We start from the raw sequence: 18,040 nt of genomic DNA on the forward strand, positions 1-18,040 counted from the left end.
AATCTTAACATTTCCAAGTTTTCCAATAAAATCCAATAAAATATATTTACAACTGGTACTTAACGCTAACAGAGAAAAAACGAAGAAATTTTTTTTTGATTACACTACTGTTCATTCACACGACAACTCGTCATATTCAGATGTGCTAAGATTATGTTTCCCCTAAGAAAGAACAGTCCAATCAAAACGTTAACTAGCATTCACGAGACAAGACTGATGTCATCTAGTCTGACCATATATTTAAATTTTCCAGTTTTATAGGTGCCCCATGTGGTCGAGTGGTCCAAATGGCGGTCGCCTTTACAGATCACTGACATCTCACTTTGTTGTCCGCGCGGGTTCCGGTCTCGGTTTCAGACAATGTGGGTATGTGAGAAAGTTTGCCAGTAGCTTCTCGTGGGTCGGTGGTTCTTCGCAGCATGTTTGGGTAGCTAATCATGAGATGTAACTGGCGTTAAATACATAACAGCTATGTTTGTATAAAGTTGATGGGAATCTTCCAGATCGTTTAGGCGTAGTAGTGATAACTAACTTGTACTGACGTTATTTCTTTCTTTGCACATGTTAGGTCACGGCAGTTTGTAATGTGGGATGTTTTAGAATTAGCTTAACTGGTTCATCATATAAATTAACTAAATCTATTTGATTTCAGTCTTCACTCACCTACATGGACGAAAAGTATCATTGTAAAATGGTCGAAGTAATCGGAATTACCGGTTTACCGCGTTTTTTTTTTTTTTTACTTTCTCCAGTAGTACGTACGACGGTATATTTTTACTGCACCGTTACGTTGATAGTTTCCGTCAGTAAGTAATGTACTGAAATTTCCGATTAATATTGATATGCCTTTAATGATATTCATAACAGAACAGTTCAAACAATTATTTATTTTTTACAAAACCGTTATATCCGTCACAAAATATTAGCGAACATTACAAATATAATTATATGTATGATCCTTCAATCGCATCTTTTATACTTGTCACGTATGCCATGTTGTGACACATATTCGGACAAAATCAGACTTTCTGAAAATTTCTGATTAAAAAAACAACCCCCCCCAACACACATTTAATGTTTTAAGTATTTACAAGCGTATGTAAATCTTTTAAGTGTTTGTATTTCTTTGTACAAATGCCAATCAACCTGCGATCTTCTGCTTTCTTTCGGTCTGAAATTTATGTAATTTCACAAGTCCACTAATATGTTCTCATTGGTTGAATAAGTGCGTTTAATGTTTACTTGCCCTCTGCCAAATATCTTGCCCGGGTGTTGGCATCCCACTCAAATTTTCCCTGCATGTGATATCAATGGTGTTAACTAGAAAATTGTAGGCTTGAGTATCAACGCTTTCTATTTTTAGCAATATGTTCTTTAATGACAGCAAGCGGAAGCGGGAGGTCGTGGGTTCGAACCCCGGCCGAGTCATACCAAAGACTTACAAAAATGGTACTAACAGCTGCCTCGCTAAGCGCTCAGCATTAAGAGGTTACTGTTAAGACTGGTCGGCGTGGTGTCAGGATAATGTGACTGGGTGGGACATCATGCCACATGTCTGCGGCATTATGCCCCAGCGCTAGACATCATTATAAACTGTTATACTGGACACATCGTAGCGATATGACTGAACAATTGTTAAAGCTACGTTAAAAATTCTAATCGCACACACACTCACACAGACACATAAGCTATAGTGTAACTTCACTTGCAGCTTTTTTGATTGCAATTTTATACAACACTCAACAAACCCATATCACATTCATATATTGCATGGCACTGGCCATTTATTTGGGGGTGGCAGTGGCTGTGACTTTCTTTTGAACTGGAATATTTTCTTTCCTTTTATCTCAAGATAATTTTTAAAAAATCTAATAATATCATGGATACAATATGGTGTTATTTCATGGATATAATATGGTGTTATTTCATGGATATAATATGGTGTTATTTCATGGGTATAATATGGTGTTATTTCATGGATATAATATTGTGTTATTTCATGGATATAATATGGTGTTATTTCATGGATATAATCAGGTGTTATTTCATGGATATAATATGGTGTTATTTCATGGATATAATATGGTGTTATTTCATGGATATAATCAGGTGTTATTTCATGGATATAATATGGTGTTATTTCATGGAGATAATATGGTGTTATTTCATGGAGATAATATGGTATTATTTCATGGATATAATATGGTGTTATTTCATGGATATACTATGGCGCTATTGTGCGTTAAATCAGAGCAAGATATGCTTCAACTATTGACAGACGGAAATAAAACAAAGAGGTCCAGGCATCTGCTCCAGAACACTGATTTGTTGGTTCCTAATATATCTGACGTGTACCATGCCTCTACAACATACATGGATTCAATGTAACACGGATACTCCCGCCAATCTGATGCTGCTTAGGGACAAGATCTGGGTCAAACAAAAGCCATAATTCCATACCATTTTGCGCGAAAACGGTGTTAACTGAACTTGACCAAGGTATTAGTTTTGTAAAGCCTCAATAAAGTTAGTTTTAATCACTGGAAATCCTTTACAAGTTATTAGACTGGGACCAAAGGACAAAGTTCTAAATCAAATAGGAACTAAAACATCATAAAATGTGGCCGCAGAACCATGAAAATCAAATCTTACCAAGATCTTCTTAACGTAAAACCTCATACCCAATATGTTAACAATCCGTAAAATCCTTTAAATTTTTTAAGCGGAAACGAAATAATCAAAGTTTCAAGTCAAACAGGGGATAAAAAGGGTAAAAATAGAACGTGACCTATGTCTTCATGATGAAAAGACTAACACCAAATCTGACTCGAATCAAAAGAAGTTTTTCAAAAGTTACTCAATGGAAACGAAATTCGTGAAGGACATAACGAGACGTGACCGATGGATATAGGCAGGGCCGTCGCAAGTTTACGCTGGACTAAACGGCGCTCTAGGTGAAAGCCTTCTGCACTCCCAACTCGGAAAACAATACCGCAAACTCCGCGAAATGCGTCTCTCCCTCACACGACTGTATATTTCTATAAAATTGGACGTCTTCGTTAAATTCCACCGTCTATTGGTTGCAAACTATAAGAAAAAAATGCAACCTAAAAAAAAACAACAACTAGAAATGCATCCCTACTACATCGATGCCCCGCCATGGTGCCCGAAAATTGACATAAATGCTAAACTTAACAATGTATGACATATGGATGGAAGGAAATAAGGACAACTATATACCCTGTCACTGTCACAGTGGGGAAGAAAATAAATGACATTATAAATGTAACACAAGATACAATACAGATACCTAAGTTACATTCATAATATTAGGCCACCAAATTATGACATCAATGCAAACCATGGCAACGGTATTCTAGCATGGATAAGCATAAAAGAAAATTTGTCTTCATATAAAATTTGTAAAGAAAATAAATTTCTTCTGAGGGATCAATTCTGCTCACAATATTTTTGATGTGTCTTACTTGTACATGTAATAGTGTGATTTTGATTGGGTATATAAGGCTGAGAAATGTCAGTAACAGTATGACATGACTGGAAAATTATATATCTGGTACAAAATATAATTATATATCTGGTACAAAATATAATTATATATCTGGTACAAAATATAATTATATATCTGGTACAAAATATAACCAATTCATACTTGGAATAAGATGCTTTTCTGGCCATCGTGATGGATTTTATGTTAAAAAGAAATAACTGCAGTACATTATTAATAACATGCTTGTCAATACATCAGACTCTGCTATATATACTGCCCTAGATTGTTCTGACATGTGTAAAAATTAATATGACTCAAGGTAAAACAAGTACCATATACACTCACTTATAAATCAGGTTGTACCACAAACAATATAGGCCATAATCTGCCACTGCATAATACACGAGCATATCATGTTCATGTTGTTTGTTTTACTGATTACTGATTCCACCAAACTGCACATAACCAGATCTGTCAGGATAATATGCAATGACAGATCTACCAGTACACTATACAGTGACAGATCTGTCAAGTCACTATGCAATGACAGATCTGTCAGTACACTATACAATGACAGATCAGTCGGTAAAGTATGTATTGACATATATGTCAGTACACTGTGCGATGCCAGATATCAGCACATTATGCAATGGGTCTATGCTCTTTGCAGTTGGACCCAACTTATGAATAAGTACATGTGAAAGTGGCATTTTTTGTATAGTTTTTGGAAGCTGATCATAGTAAAATCCAGCAATCAGTAAAAGATACCCACTTTTGTCCAATATTGAAAGACATATCCATATAATTTGTCCAGTATTGAAAAGCATATCTACATCATTTACCCAGTATTGAAAGGCATATCCACATAATTTGTCCAATATTCAAAGGCATATCCACATTTGTGTAGTATTGAAAGGCATATCCAAATAATTTGTCCAGTATTGAAAAGCATATCTACATTTATCAAATACTAAAAGGCATATCCACACCATTTGTCCAATATTGAAAGACCTACCTGTATCATGTGTCCAATATTGAAAGGAATATCCATATCATGTCCAATACTGAAAGGCATATCCATGTAAGTTGTCTAATATTGATAGGCATATCCACATCATTTGTCCAATACTGAAAGTCATATCCAAATCATTTGTCCAATCTTGAAAGGTATATATGAATCATTTGTCCAATATTAAAAGGCATATCCACAGCATTTGTCCAATATAAAAAAGTCTAAGTGTAAGGATTCTTTCTGTCAAAGCTGGTCAAGTTATGTTTTTTTTATTAGATTATAATTTCCGTTCTGTTTGGTGTATATTTATAATTCTCTATAATTAATTCTATATACCATGATATCTTTCATAGGAATCCCTAATGACTGTGTAGATACATGAAAATTACTATTTTGCCATACAAGTGTGTCTGCTGCACACGAGTGCATATAACACCGATTGAATAACGTCATTTCTTTGGTGATGTGTGTTTAGTCGTGAGGGAATATGGGTTCATGTGTGCAGGCAAGGCGATGGGTGCTGTTTACCTGCAGACCTGGGTTCAAATCTCTGTAGAGTACGAATTAAAAATTCTCTAACCTGTATGATAGTATTAGATGTATTAAAATATGAATTTTGCCTACTATTATCAAGCATTCTTCAAAAGAAATCCATGGATAGCACTTTCTGATCTGTCTGGTGCATATTTATAATTTTCTCTCTCTCTTACCATTTTGTCTCTTGGAAAACAAATAGGGACACATCAGGCTAAAGTTATGGTAACAAAACAATATGTGATGGTGGTTCAGCAACTTTCTGAATAAAACTGAAAGGCCTTGAAGCTGCAATGTTTTCTGGCATCGTCAAGTGTTACAATGCCATCCAAAATGGAGTTGACAAGAAAAACGTCCTAAAGGTACATACATAATAACGTTATTCTGCAGCTGGCCCATATGGAATCAATATTTCCATTATGTACTGAAAAGAATCATACATCTGTGCTGATTTCCAATGAAAGTTATGATTTTCATCAAATTTACTCACCAAAAGATAGAAACTATTTGACCTGCTCCATAAATTTTATTTTAAATTAGCACTCATCCAAGATTTTCTATTTATACAAATGTAGCTTTCATGCCTTCTTAAATAAATCAAGTGTTCAATTCAGGTATATCTGAAGACACTGGAGTTGATAGATCTGGAATAAAAAAAAATACAGCAAAGATAACTGCAAAATATACCTGATTGCATAGAAAATTCTTAATTCATGTTAAAAGTGGAGTTGGAAAAGGCTTGCTCTGTCAATACAGTATTCCCTCAATATAACTGTCAATGACAGTCATATAATATTGAAAACTATACAAGATACAGTACTCCCTGTTTATTACACTGTCTGTGGCAGCCATAGTGTACACCCCCTTAATAGTCAGGCTGCCTTGTAATGAAGTATATGATACATATAAGACTCCTTATGGGGGAGTTATACACTATCCATGGGAATTATAGTGTATACTCCCTTATAGTAAGGCTGCCTTATAATGAAGAAAATTTTATTATCACTTAACGAAATGGGATCGATGACCATACCCACCTTATAGCAAGAACTGTGTTAAAATGAAGAGCCTTATACTGAGGGTGAGCTATATGTGAAAAACAAAATAAAATAAAAATAAATTAAATTGTATGAAAGCATACATGATATCAAAAGATATGACAGAATTTTTGAAAATTATTTAAACCCATCACATGCCAGTATTAAACAATATCTTCAGCTTATGCTATGGCTGTAGTTGTTGTTCTAGGGTTTAATGCCATTTTTCAGCATAAGATAGGCTATACATGGCGGCCAGTATAACTGGTGGAGGAAGAACTCTGGAAAACCCAGGGAAGAACCACTGACCCACGAGAAGCTACTGGCAGGCTTTCCCAGGTACCCACGCTAGCCGAGCCTTGGACTTGAACCCACGCAGACAGAGGTGAGATGGCAGTGATCCGGAATGGTGAGTGCTTTAGACCACTCAGCCACTCGGTGCCCTGCTATGGCTGTAAGACAGAAAATATTACTGACAGCTGCTGACACCTTATATCAAACCATTTTTCTCTCTTCAACAAGTACTGCATACTTGCTTATATGTTGAGTCAAACTGTAAACAATGATCCTGATCTGCTGTATGTGCCTATAGACCAGGGTCTATGCTGTTTGCTTTATGTGCCTGTAGACCAGGGTTTATACTGTTTGCTGTATGTGCCTGTAGACCAGGGTTTATACTGTTTGCTGCATGTGCCTGTAGACCACGGTCTATACTGTTTGCTGTATGTGCCTGTAGACCACGGTTTATACTGTTTGCTGTATGTGCCTGTAGACCAGGGTCTATATTGTTTGCTGTATGTGCCTGTAGACCAGGGTCTATACTGTTTGCTGTATGTGCCTGTAGACCAGGGTTTATACTGTTTGCTGTATGTGCCTGTAGACCAGGGTTTATACTGTTTGCTGTATGTGCCTGTAGACCAGGGTCTATATTGTTTGCTGTATGTGCCTGTAGACCAGGGTCTATACTGTTTGCTGTATGTGCCTGTAGACCAGGGTCTATACTGTTTGCTGTATGTGCCTGTAGACCAGGGTCTATAATGTTTGCTGTATGTGCCTGTAGACCAGGGTTTATACTGTTTGCTGTATGTGCCTGTAGACCAGGGTCTATACTGTTTGCTGTATGTGCCTGTAGACCAGGGTCTATACTGTTTGCTGTATGTGCCTGTAGACCAGGGTCTATACTGTTTGCTGTATGTGCCTGTAGACCAGGGTTTATACTGTTTGCTGTATGTGCCTGTAGACCAGGGTCTATATTGTTTGCTGTATGTGCCTGTAGACCAGGGTCTATACTGTTTGCTGTATGTGCCTGTAGACCAGGGTCTATACTGTTTGCTGTATGTGCCTGTAGACCAGGGTCTATACTGTATGTGCCTGTAGACCAGGGTCTATGCTGTTTGCTGTATGTGCCTGTAGACCAGGGTCTATACTATTTGCTGTATGTGCCTGTAGACCAGGGTCTATACTATTTGCTGTATGTGCCTGTAGACCAGGGTCTATACTGTTTGCTGTATGTGCCTGTAGACCAGGGTCTATACTATTTGCTGTATGTGCCTGTAGACCAGGGTCTATACTATTTGCTGTATGTGCCTGTAGACCAGGGTCTATACTATTTGCTGTATGTGCCTGTAGACCAGGGTTAATACTGTTTGCTGTATGTGCCTGTAGACCAGGGTTTATACTGTTTGCTGTATGTGCCTATAGACCAGGGTCTATACTGTTTGCTGTATGTGCCTGTAGACCAGGGTTAATACTGTTTGCTGTATGTGCCTGTAGACCAGGGTTAATACTGTTTGCTGTATGTGCCTGTAGACCAGGGTCTATATTGTTTGCTGTATGTGCCTGTAGACCAGGGTCTATGCTGTTTGCTGTATGTGCCTCTAGACCAGGGTCTATACTATTTGCTGTATGTGCCTGTAGACCAGGGTTTATACTGTTTGCTGTATGTGCCTGTAGACCAGGGTTTATACTATTTGCTGTATGTGCCTGTAGACCAGGGTCTATACTATTTGCTGTATGTGCCTGTAGACCAGGGTCTATGCTGTTTAATGGCCTAGTTCTAACAAACTGCAGATCCAGATCTGCCAGTGCTTTATATGATGGCAGATCTGGGTCTATGCAGTTTGCAGTTGAACTCGTCTTATATGTATATATGGTAAATAAGTGACTTTATTCAAGCAAAAACATATATTTGAAAGCAAAATCATTACAGTTTTGAAAATCAGATCAATGTTTGCTTGGGCCTAAAGGCAGTAATTCTGTTATATTCAAGAATGTACATTTTTATGGGTTTGCAAACTATAATATTTCTTTGTGGATACCTTTGTTCATGGATACTTCTCTTATTGTATGACGAAGATGGGGGAATCAACTGTCCGCACAGATGGCTCATTTGTTCGATGGTTCTTAAATTCATGGTTTGTCACAACCTTGAAATCCAGTGCTATACCAGGAATAAATTGTAATTTTCTAAAACAGGTTGACTGAAAGATATTTCTGTTTTCCAAATTCATTTTACAGAAAGCATAAAATCAAACTGCAAACCTTATGCTCAAAAAGACAAAAAAAGTCACTGCAACAACTGCAGTGATCTACCATTACAAATACCACTGCTTTTCTACTGCCTATTTGAACCATTTCTGCCTAATTTTAGTTGCAATGAATGAATGAATGAATGGATGGATGGATGGATGGGTGGGTAGGTGGATGGATGGGTGGGTGGGTGGGTGTATGGATGGATAGATGGATGTGCATTCAATAATTTGTCATGGGCAAAATCCTGCAATTTATAATATTTCATGAAGAGACTGCTATTGCAAGATATGCTAAAGTAAACAAGGAAGGAAAATGGAACAAATTGTGATTGATTAATTAATTAAACAATTAATCAACTAATTCATTAAGCACAAAAAGATAATATCATGTATGTTTGTGTATTTTCATTGTTCAAGTAAAAGATGGATATACATTAAACAATGATCTAAAAACATTTAGTAATGTACTATAATGAAAAGGAAATATTTAAAATAACAAGTTAGAGATAAAAAAACGAACCATAACAATCTGACAATTATCTGAATATCATTCTGAATTCAATGCAAGGTAAGAATAAGATGTCAAATTTACTTTATAATGATTAAATTGAGTCTGACCCCCTCCCCCCGAAAAACACATTTTAAAAAATTATCAGGGACTGATGATAGGCTGTCGATACAGCCACAGAAATTGTATTTAGCAAGTTTACAATCCAAGTCTCCCCACCCCCTTCGTTTATTTCGTGTGATACCATAAATATCTGGTTTGTTTACAGTATAATATGTGTACATGGCAAAGAACATACTGGAACTCACCTTTATCTATTTATATGTTAACTTAATGGGCAAGGACACACCTCAGATTCCATCTTTTTCTGACACCTGACACCTGTCTTGAAAAATATTTTACATTTTTCTAATATCATCATCTCAACCTGTGAGCTTTATTTTAATGAGAGAATGCCGTGGTAACAGGAATTTCATGCTGAATAAATGTATTTCATAATATTACCTAAACCCATCAAAACTAAAAAAAAGAGCTGCAGTAGTTCAGTTGTAGAGTTGCAATTGTAATCCAACAGATGTGGTTTTGGTATCTATTCAGGCCTAGTCCAGAATGGGTTGACCACCTTACTATCTTCTCAGGAAGGGTACATAGCTCCCATTTTGTTAGCACGGTAAAGCCAATAATCTTTTTAAGTGCCATTAACAAACTATATAAAAATTTCAATGAATCATGCTGAAATAGTATATGGTATGTAATTAAATACATTCGATTCTTCATTGTTGTCGCCCAAATTATTTTAAGCCTCAGGAACTTTGGTCAGTATTAAAATAGTTCCAGTACTAAATATCCATATCATTTTGTATATCAATGCAAAATTTAACATCGACTTCCATTTGGCCAATATGAAGAATAAAGTTTCATAACATTGTAACAGTGATGCTTAATTACAGTCTTATAATTATATCATTATGATGCTTAATTACCATTTTATAATTATATCATGTATGATGCTTAATTACAATCTTATAATTATATCATTTACAAGTACAGTTGTTTTTTTGTTGCTTTCCATAAAACTTTTTAAAAAATCATTGGCTATATCATGCCGAGGAAGCCAGATGCCATACCCAAGGACAGCTAACCTGTGATGGTCTGGGAGGATACTGAACCTGGGATGCATGTATTACAAGTCATGTGCTCCAACTCAGCTACCATGACAAGTATAGTATTCCCACACTCTAATTCTGTTCATAGGAAACATAAAAATGGACCATCTTATTTGTGAGGTCACCTTATTGTGAGGTATTTTATGTATAAGATTACTATTACATAATTAAATGGGATCTATGACCATACCTGCTTTATGAAAGAGAATGCCTTATTCTGAGGTACCCATGAGTGACAGAATATTATATTTGTTTCAGAAGATAAATTTTACAAGATTGTCCATTTTTTGCATCATTTGACCTGAACAAAGAAACAAAACAGCAATAGCTAGTAAAAATATGTTCTCGGAATATGAAATAACTATATGTTTGCTGGCCATTGATGTTCCTGGGATATGTAATAACTGTATGTTTGCTGGCCATTGATGTTCCTGGAATATGTAATAACTGTATGTTTGCTGGCCATTGATGTTCCTGGAATATGTAATAACTGTATGTTTGCTGGCCATTGATGTTCCTGGAATATGTTAATAACTGTATGTTTGCTGGCCATTGATGTTCCTGGAATATGTAATAACTGTATGTTTGCTGGCCATTGATGTTCCTGGAATATGTAATAACTGTATGTTTGCTGGCCATTGATGTTCCTGGAATATGTTAATAACTGTATGTTTGCTGGCCATTGATGTTCCTGGAATATGTAATAACTGTATGTTTGCTGGCCATTGATGTTCCTGGAATATGTAATAACTGTATGTTTGCTGGCCATTGATGTTCCTGGAATATGTAATAACTGTATGTTTGCTGGCCATTGATGTTCCTGGAATATGTAATAACTGTATGTTTGCTGGCCATTGATGTTCCTGGAATATGTTAATAACTGTATGTTTGCTGGCCATTGATGTTCCTGGAATATGTTAATAACTGTATGTTTGCTGGCCATTGATGTTCCTGGAATATGTAATAACTATATGTTTGCTGGCCATTGATGTTCCTGGAATATGTTAATAACTGTATGTTTGCTGGCCATTGATGTTCCTGGAATATGTTAATAACTGTATGTTTGCTGGCCATTGATGTTCCTGGAATATGTAATAACTATATGTTTGCTGGCCATTGATGTTCCTGGAATATGTAATAACTGTATGTTTGCTGGCCATTGATGTTCCTGGAATATGTTAATAACTGTATGTTTGCTGGCCATTGATGTTCCTGGAATATGTTAATAACTGTATGTTTGCTGGCCATTGATGTTCCTGGAATATGTTAATAACTGTATGTTTGCTGGCCATTGATGTTCCTGGAATATGTAATAACTGTATGTTTGCTGGCCATTGATGTTCCTGGAATATGTAATAACTGTATGTTTGCTGGCCATTGATGTTCCTGGAATATGTTAATAACTGTATGTTTGCTGGCCATTGATGTTCTTGGAATATGTAATAACTGTATGTTTGCTGGCCATTGATGTGTACCATGCCCTAAGTTTTGTACCTAAATGCCTAAAGGTAATTTTATTACTGTAAGGACATGGAACACCTCACATACTACCTAGAAATAATAGTTACACAAGTTTCCATGTTCTGTTGAATAAATAAACATACCCAAATTTACAAAACAATGGTGCCTTTACATTTATAAACTCAGAAGTCTGAGTGTGAAGGTTAAGCCTAACCATATACAAGGGGAAAAAAAATGGACAGACAAATACAAGATATCTATCCAAAAATGAAATGCAATATATATATATATATATATATATATATATATATATATATATATATATATGTGTGTGTGTGTGTGTGTGTGTGTGTGTGTTTGTGTGTGCATGTGAAAAAATATTTTTAAATGTTTGATTGGCCTCATTTTAACTAAAACAAATGTTTCTATATTTAGAAAGTAAACTTATTAGTGTTTTGATATATATAACATTATGCAAATATGTAAAAGTTTAAAGAAAATATATTTAACAAAACATGAAAGTTTTGAGGTAAAATGAACATCACTTTTAAATACAATAAACACTCATATGTACATTGGGTCCAACTGCGATCATGATAGACTCTAATCTGCCACGGCTTGATGATTCAGCAGATCGTGTTCCACAGTTTGTGTACTGGTTAGTCTTACCAAACTGTATAGATCCAAATCAGTCTGTGCTGGCAGATCTGGGTCTATGTTGCTTGCAGTTGGATAAGACTTACACATCAGCATATATTCTAATGTTACCACAAGGGTTCAGTGGAACTCTGTCTCGCTCATGGCCAATGCAATTTATACTTTATCTAACTTGAAAACAAAACTTGAACCTGAATCTTTATGTTTACAAATTGATAACTATGTTTCTCCTAACTGTCACAAGTGAGAAAGGACACCCAGGTGGGACAAGATCACTCATATGACTGACATCTGCTTAACAACCAATGCAAGAGTAGCTGACCATGACATCAGGGTCAGAATGAAGCTACTTTTAGGCATTTCTTCTGATGCTCTTAACTGCATATGTTATGAACATGTCTGTATCAAGGTTCTCTTTGGCATATCAGTGTCTCTCTGGCACACGAGTGTCTCTCTGGGACATGAGTGTCTCTCTGGGACATGAGTGTCTCTCTGGGACATGAGCATCTCTCTGGGACATGAGCATCTCTCTGGCACATGAGCACTATTTGCTTTATACTGAAAGGCCTCTATGTTATGATGACTTCTGTCAAATTTGGTCAAATTCTGTAGAGTGATTTTCGAGGAGTAATTAATAGGTTTTACTATTTTTTTGTAATGATGTTGTTGTTGTTGTAGGGTTTAAAGCCATTTTTCAGCACATGATAGGCTATACATGGCGGCCTGTATTAATGGTGGAGGAAGAACTTGGGAAAACCCCAGAAAGAACCACCGACCCACGAGAAACTACTGGCAAGCTTTCTCACCTACCCATATTGGCTCAATCTGAGACTCAAACCCATGCAGACAGAGGTGAGATAGCAGACAGTGCTTTGGACCACTCAGCCACTCTGGGCCCCCTTTTTTGTAATGTTGGCAATATTTCATGGTGGATTAGGATTAAGTCATTTGAAAGTGTTTCTATTTTTAGCAATGATGGCCATATTTTTTGTCAAAAATTCATCATTTGTAAAAAAAATAGAATCCATTCATGCCAGAATCAACTTTATCATATTAAGTCAATTTCTGCTTAGTAGCTTTTGAGAAAATGTTTGTTTAAAGGTTATTCTATTTTTGGCCATAGTGTCCATATTTGATAGAAGATTAGCACCACTTGCCAAAACAATAAACTCTTCATGACATGGTACCCTGTGACTAATTTTGTTGAAATCTGTCTAGTAGTTTCAGAGAAATAGTTTAAAATAACAATAATTGTGGATGGATGACAGAGACGGATGTGTGATATATGATGAATGCAAGACAATGCCATAAACTCACCTGGCCTTACAGTCTGGTGAACCAAAAAACAAACAAAAACCCACTTATTTAAATGTTGGATCCAAGTACAATGTTTGTGCCAAGATATTTCATTTACTATGAGGTCTGATCTCATCTTAGATCAAATTACAAGTGTTTACATATTTTTAGTATAAATATCATAAAGAACCTGTACTTCTTGTTCCATGATTCTGAAACACAAACTCTAAATAAATTACAAGCACTTGTATATCCCAATTATACAAACTATTTGTTGCACCCTTAGGCTAATGATCTGACAGCATGTTTTACAGATTTTAATCTGCAACTGCGAAAAGAATTAACAGTTGTTCTTTTTTGTATGCTTTATAAAAATTCCATTCAATAAGGCTTTGATAACAAATGCACCTCTGTGTGGTTCTAAACCAATGACTACCCAAGTCAAAAGAACCTGTATTAGACTGTAACTCTAGACCACAAAACCATTGATGCTTGCATTAAACAGGTAAACAAATTGTCACTGTAAGCACAGGTGCTGCACACAATGTTGGTATCTTATACTTACTGAGTACATTTTAGTACTATGTATGCAGTGTAGAATTACCTTGATATTACACTCATATTCACAACAACTTTAATTTATATATAGGCTTAGATCCATCCTAACAGTGGTCTTGATGGAATCATAGTATAGACAACAAACCTTAAGCAAATATTGTTTTAAGATGAGTTTTTATATTTACAAAAATAACTGGAGTGGTAATAATAATAACAGCTGTAATCTTTTTATGTTTGTCCCATTCCAGTCAACAATGATTATGTGATGTGATTTTGATTTTTAACGTAGCTTTAACAATTTTTCAGTCATATCACTATGATGTCTGCAAGCTGGCAGTTTATAGTGAAACAATGATTATGTAAGATGCATATGTGTGTGCATTATTATATATTCACACCCATTAGGCAGGAAGGCAAAAAATAGCAAAACTAGGCCAGTGATCAGGGATCCACTGAGGCTGCCAAGCAGGGTCAAGGGGCAGGATCCTGGTGATGGACCCAAGTGGGCAAAGACTTTCAACAATTTTAAAGTCCAAATCAGCTTCTCCAGAGAATCATTTTACATTCTAACCTCTTGCTCTGTAATAACTTAAATCATTGCAGAAAATGCACAAAACTTTCCCTGGAATATTCCCTTTTTGAATGTATTCACTGAGATGGTGCTATAACATTGTAAAAGTCTTCACAGGTAATTTAATTTGATGCTCTAACCAGTTCCACCTAAGTTTACTTTTTATGTTCTTTTTATTTCTTTCAATTCAAGATCATCTTTCTTGCCAAGTATTTTCACCATTTTTAGGCCGTAAATCAGTCCGTATTTTGTTCTTATTTAATCCTTACCAACAAAACTGCCAACAATGCATCAAGACATGTTAAATATATGTAACAAACAATTTAACACTATTATCCAATCAAATTATTTCCCTGAAAAGAAATACTTGGCAATTATTAAGTCTTATTCCACCAGAGCATTCTGAGTGCCTCTGCCAATTAAAAGTAATTTTGTATTTTTCCTTGTAACTTAGTCAACACAGATAAAGGTTTTACTAGCAAGCATCAATAAGTTATGACTGTATTCTTTATGTACATACAGTTCTCCCACCCCCATCTGCCTGACCCCATAACTATTACATCAAATTTACACCAATCTCTCAGAAATCTATCAGTCAACACAGAAAAAGTTATTTCTGTTAAAGAGCAGAAATCTTCATGTCTATATTTCATACATCACTAATACATTTAACAAACCAGTCAAGCCACCTTCTTATTGGATAACAGAGCTAATTTCTCAGTGATATGATGTGTATACATGTAAAATATTTTTCATTAAAACTCATATGTATGTAAACAAAACAAGATGATACATTCGTTAGCAGTTATTATCATAATAAAACAATGGTTATAAAAAAATTAATAATTTTTTACATTACTGTCTTATTCAGTAGGAAATGTGATGCTTTCTCATTTCCTGATAAATATTCATTTTTCTTTTATCAAATTTTCATAAAACGAACAATCCTAAAATCTAGTTGTTCCTGAAAGGTCTATCCTGCACTTCTTTTAGGTTTAACAAATTGTCAACCATCATGCTGATAAGCACAAATATCACTGCAAACTCTATGATGATCTCTGACTCTGGTTGACTACAACTCTATGCTGATCTCTTACTCTGGTTGACTACAACTCTATGCTGATCTCTTACTCTGGCCAACTACAACTCTATGCTGATCTCTTACTCTGGTTGACTACAACCACCTCTTCATTAATATTTGGAGCATTTTGCAGGGAGAGGTATTTTGTCAGATTCACGTTCACGGACTTCAAGTTCTCTAGGTACTTAATACTGTGGTTGTCTTCAGCAGCTTCATGTTCTGGAAATGACAAACAAAAACTCTCAGAAGACAATATTACTCACCTGTTCATCAGTACCAACAGGAAACACTAAACCAAAACAAACTGTTACAATATCGAAGTAACTCTAACATAAAATGCAATACACATTTTTTAAAAAATAATACATTTTTAGCCTTATAAAACCCGAACAATGTCATGGCTTGCCCTATGGGGAAACAACGAACTCCCTGCTACAAAAGTTAGAACTGTCCAAACCCTAAACAATTTGTATATTCAAAAATGGAATGCAAAAGTCACTAATTCATCCAAGAGTAAGAAATAATTCATTTTTTTAAACAGGATCTGAATCAAACCGCATATGTAGTGCTACTCAAATTTTCAATGAGTAATTACGTACTCCCAGTAGAGGATGGGTGCTGGGATAACACACCACATCATGACAGTGTAATCTTCATGAGAAAAATGCATTGGTGATGAATACTACCACTTGTTTTATCATTTCCAAGTGATAGATCACAACTAGCAAAACCTAATTTTAAATCAGGCCAAAGGTTCTGAAATTTAAGAACTGCTTTCAGTGTGAGATATTAGTAAACTTGCAAAATTATCCAATGAAGAAATCTGCAAAACTGACAGTGATAACTGATTAGTTTAAAACAGGTTTTCTGTCCTTCCAATTTATTCGAGTTATTTTGTTAAAAAAACAACATAATGCTAAAGATTAAAAAATATTTTATTCTTTTTTTTCAAAACAAATTTGCTACTATTCTGTTCTGGTTAATATGTAACTCCAACTGAAAGATTGTAAAATTTAAAATTAAGGAACATTTAAATGTGAATTATGCATGAGAATTTTCTCCCTGTCCTTGTTTTCAAGTACTAGATATAATTGTTTTCATTCTATATGCCCTACATATTCAACATATTCACAACACAATTGGGCAAGAGGTCCAAGTGGGCCTGAAACTGCTCGCCTGGTTTACCTAACTTGACAGTTGATCATTTCTTTGGGCAGGCTTATGTAGTATTGCAGGAACACAACCTAAGAAAACCATCAACCACACTTTGTATCATGCAGATTTTACTTATTTTACTAAAATCTGACAAAAAAATTCTTTCAAAAGATAAAGCAAAAGATAATATGCAAAAATTAATATGCACAGTATCTTGTTCATAATCAAAGTTACAAACATTTTTAAAAGTTAACTTTATGCATGAAGCTTTGATTTGTGGTAAAGAGTCACATGGTATTCACACATAATGAAGTTATAATTTACAGGGTTTGTCTTTAGCTTAAGGCTGTGAATTTCTTTACATGCGTTAATTAAATCTGAAAGTGTTTCATTATGCTATTTCCTGAGATCTGACAATCATTTTCACTGACTTATTAATAGGCAGAATGGTATAAATATATCCACCAATCAGAGCATCCATCTTTCATCGTGATGTAGGCTCCCATAACACCTCATCTGACTTATTTGTATGAGATGTTTGAAATGCTTGAATCTCCAGAGGAAAAAATGTGATGTTATAAAACAAATTCAAATTTGAGTACAAGTGATTGATAAGGATATAATAAATATATTTTGTAAGGCTGGCTTTATCTTTGTGTGAACATTTCATTTTTCAAGAAGGAGCTATGTGAGTAAAACCTGGAGATGATTTTACAAAATGTTATTAGCCAAGACAAATGCTCTATGACCCCTGTTGCAAAGATATTAACCATGGCAGCTGAACTTCATAGTGCTAGAGGACCACATAAATGCACTAAAAAATGTGCTGGGTTAAAGCAAAGAAAGTCAAGTTAACAGACAGACAAAGTGTTTAAGCAGTACAAATGATGAAAAAAATATGGTTAATTTTTCCATTTCATTTTATCCCATAATTAGTGATTGATCAAAACTAGATCAAAGCTGTG

General features: G+C 35.3%; 1 protein-coding gene across 2 annotated transcripts in view; it reads right to left on the reverse strand.

Moving 5' to 3' along the window:
• Positions 1-9,007: 9,007 nt before the first annotated feature.
• Positions 9,008-18,040, reverse strand: part of LOC149793410 (uncharacterized) — a 74,177-nt gene continuing 65,144 nt past the window's right edge. For both annotated transcript variants that reach the window (XM_089967397.1, XM_089967396.1), the window contains exon 12: positions 9,008-16,139. In XM_089967397.1, coding sequence (XP_089823523.1) covers positions 15,988-16,139 — 152 coding nt within the window. In that variant the 3' untranslated portion in view covers positions 9,008-15,987. The remainder of the gene's footprint in view (positions 16,140-18,040) is intronic.

Source organism: Sinohyriopsis cumingii, chromosome 8 (genome assembly GCF_028554795.1).
Source record: "Sinohyriopsis cumingii isolate HCF-2022 chromosome 8, ASM2855479v2, whole genome shotgun sequence".
Classification (NCBI taxonomy): Eukaryota; Metazoa; Mollusca; class Bivalvia; order Unionida; family Unionidae; genus Sinohyriopsis; species Sinohyriopsis cumingii.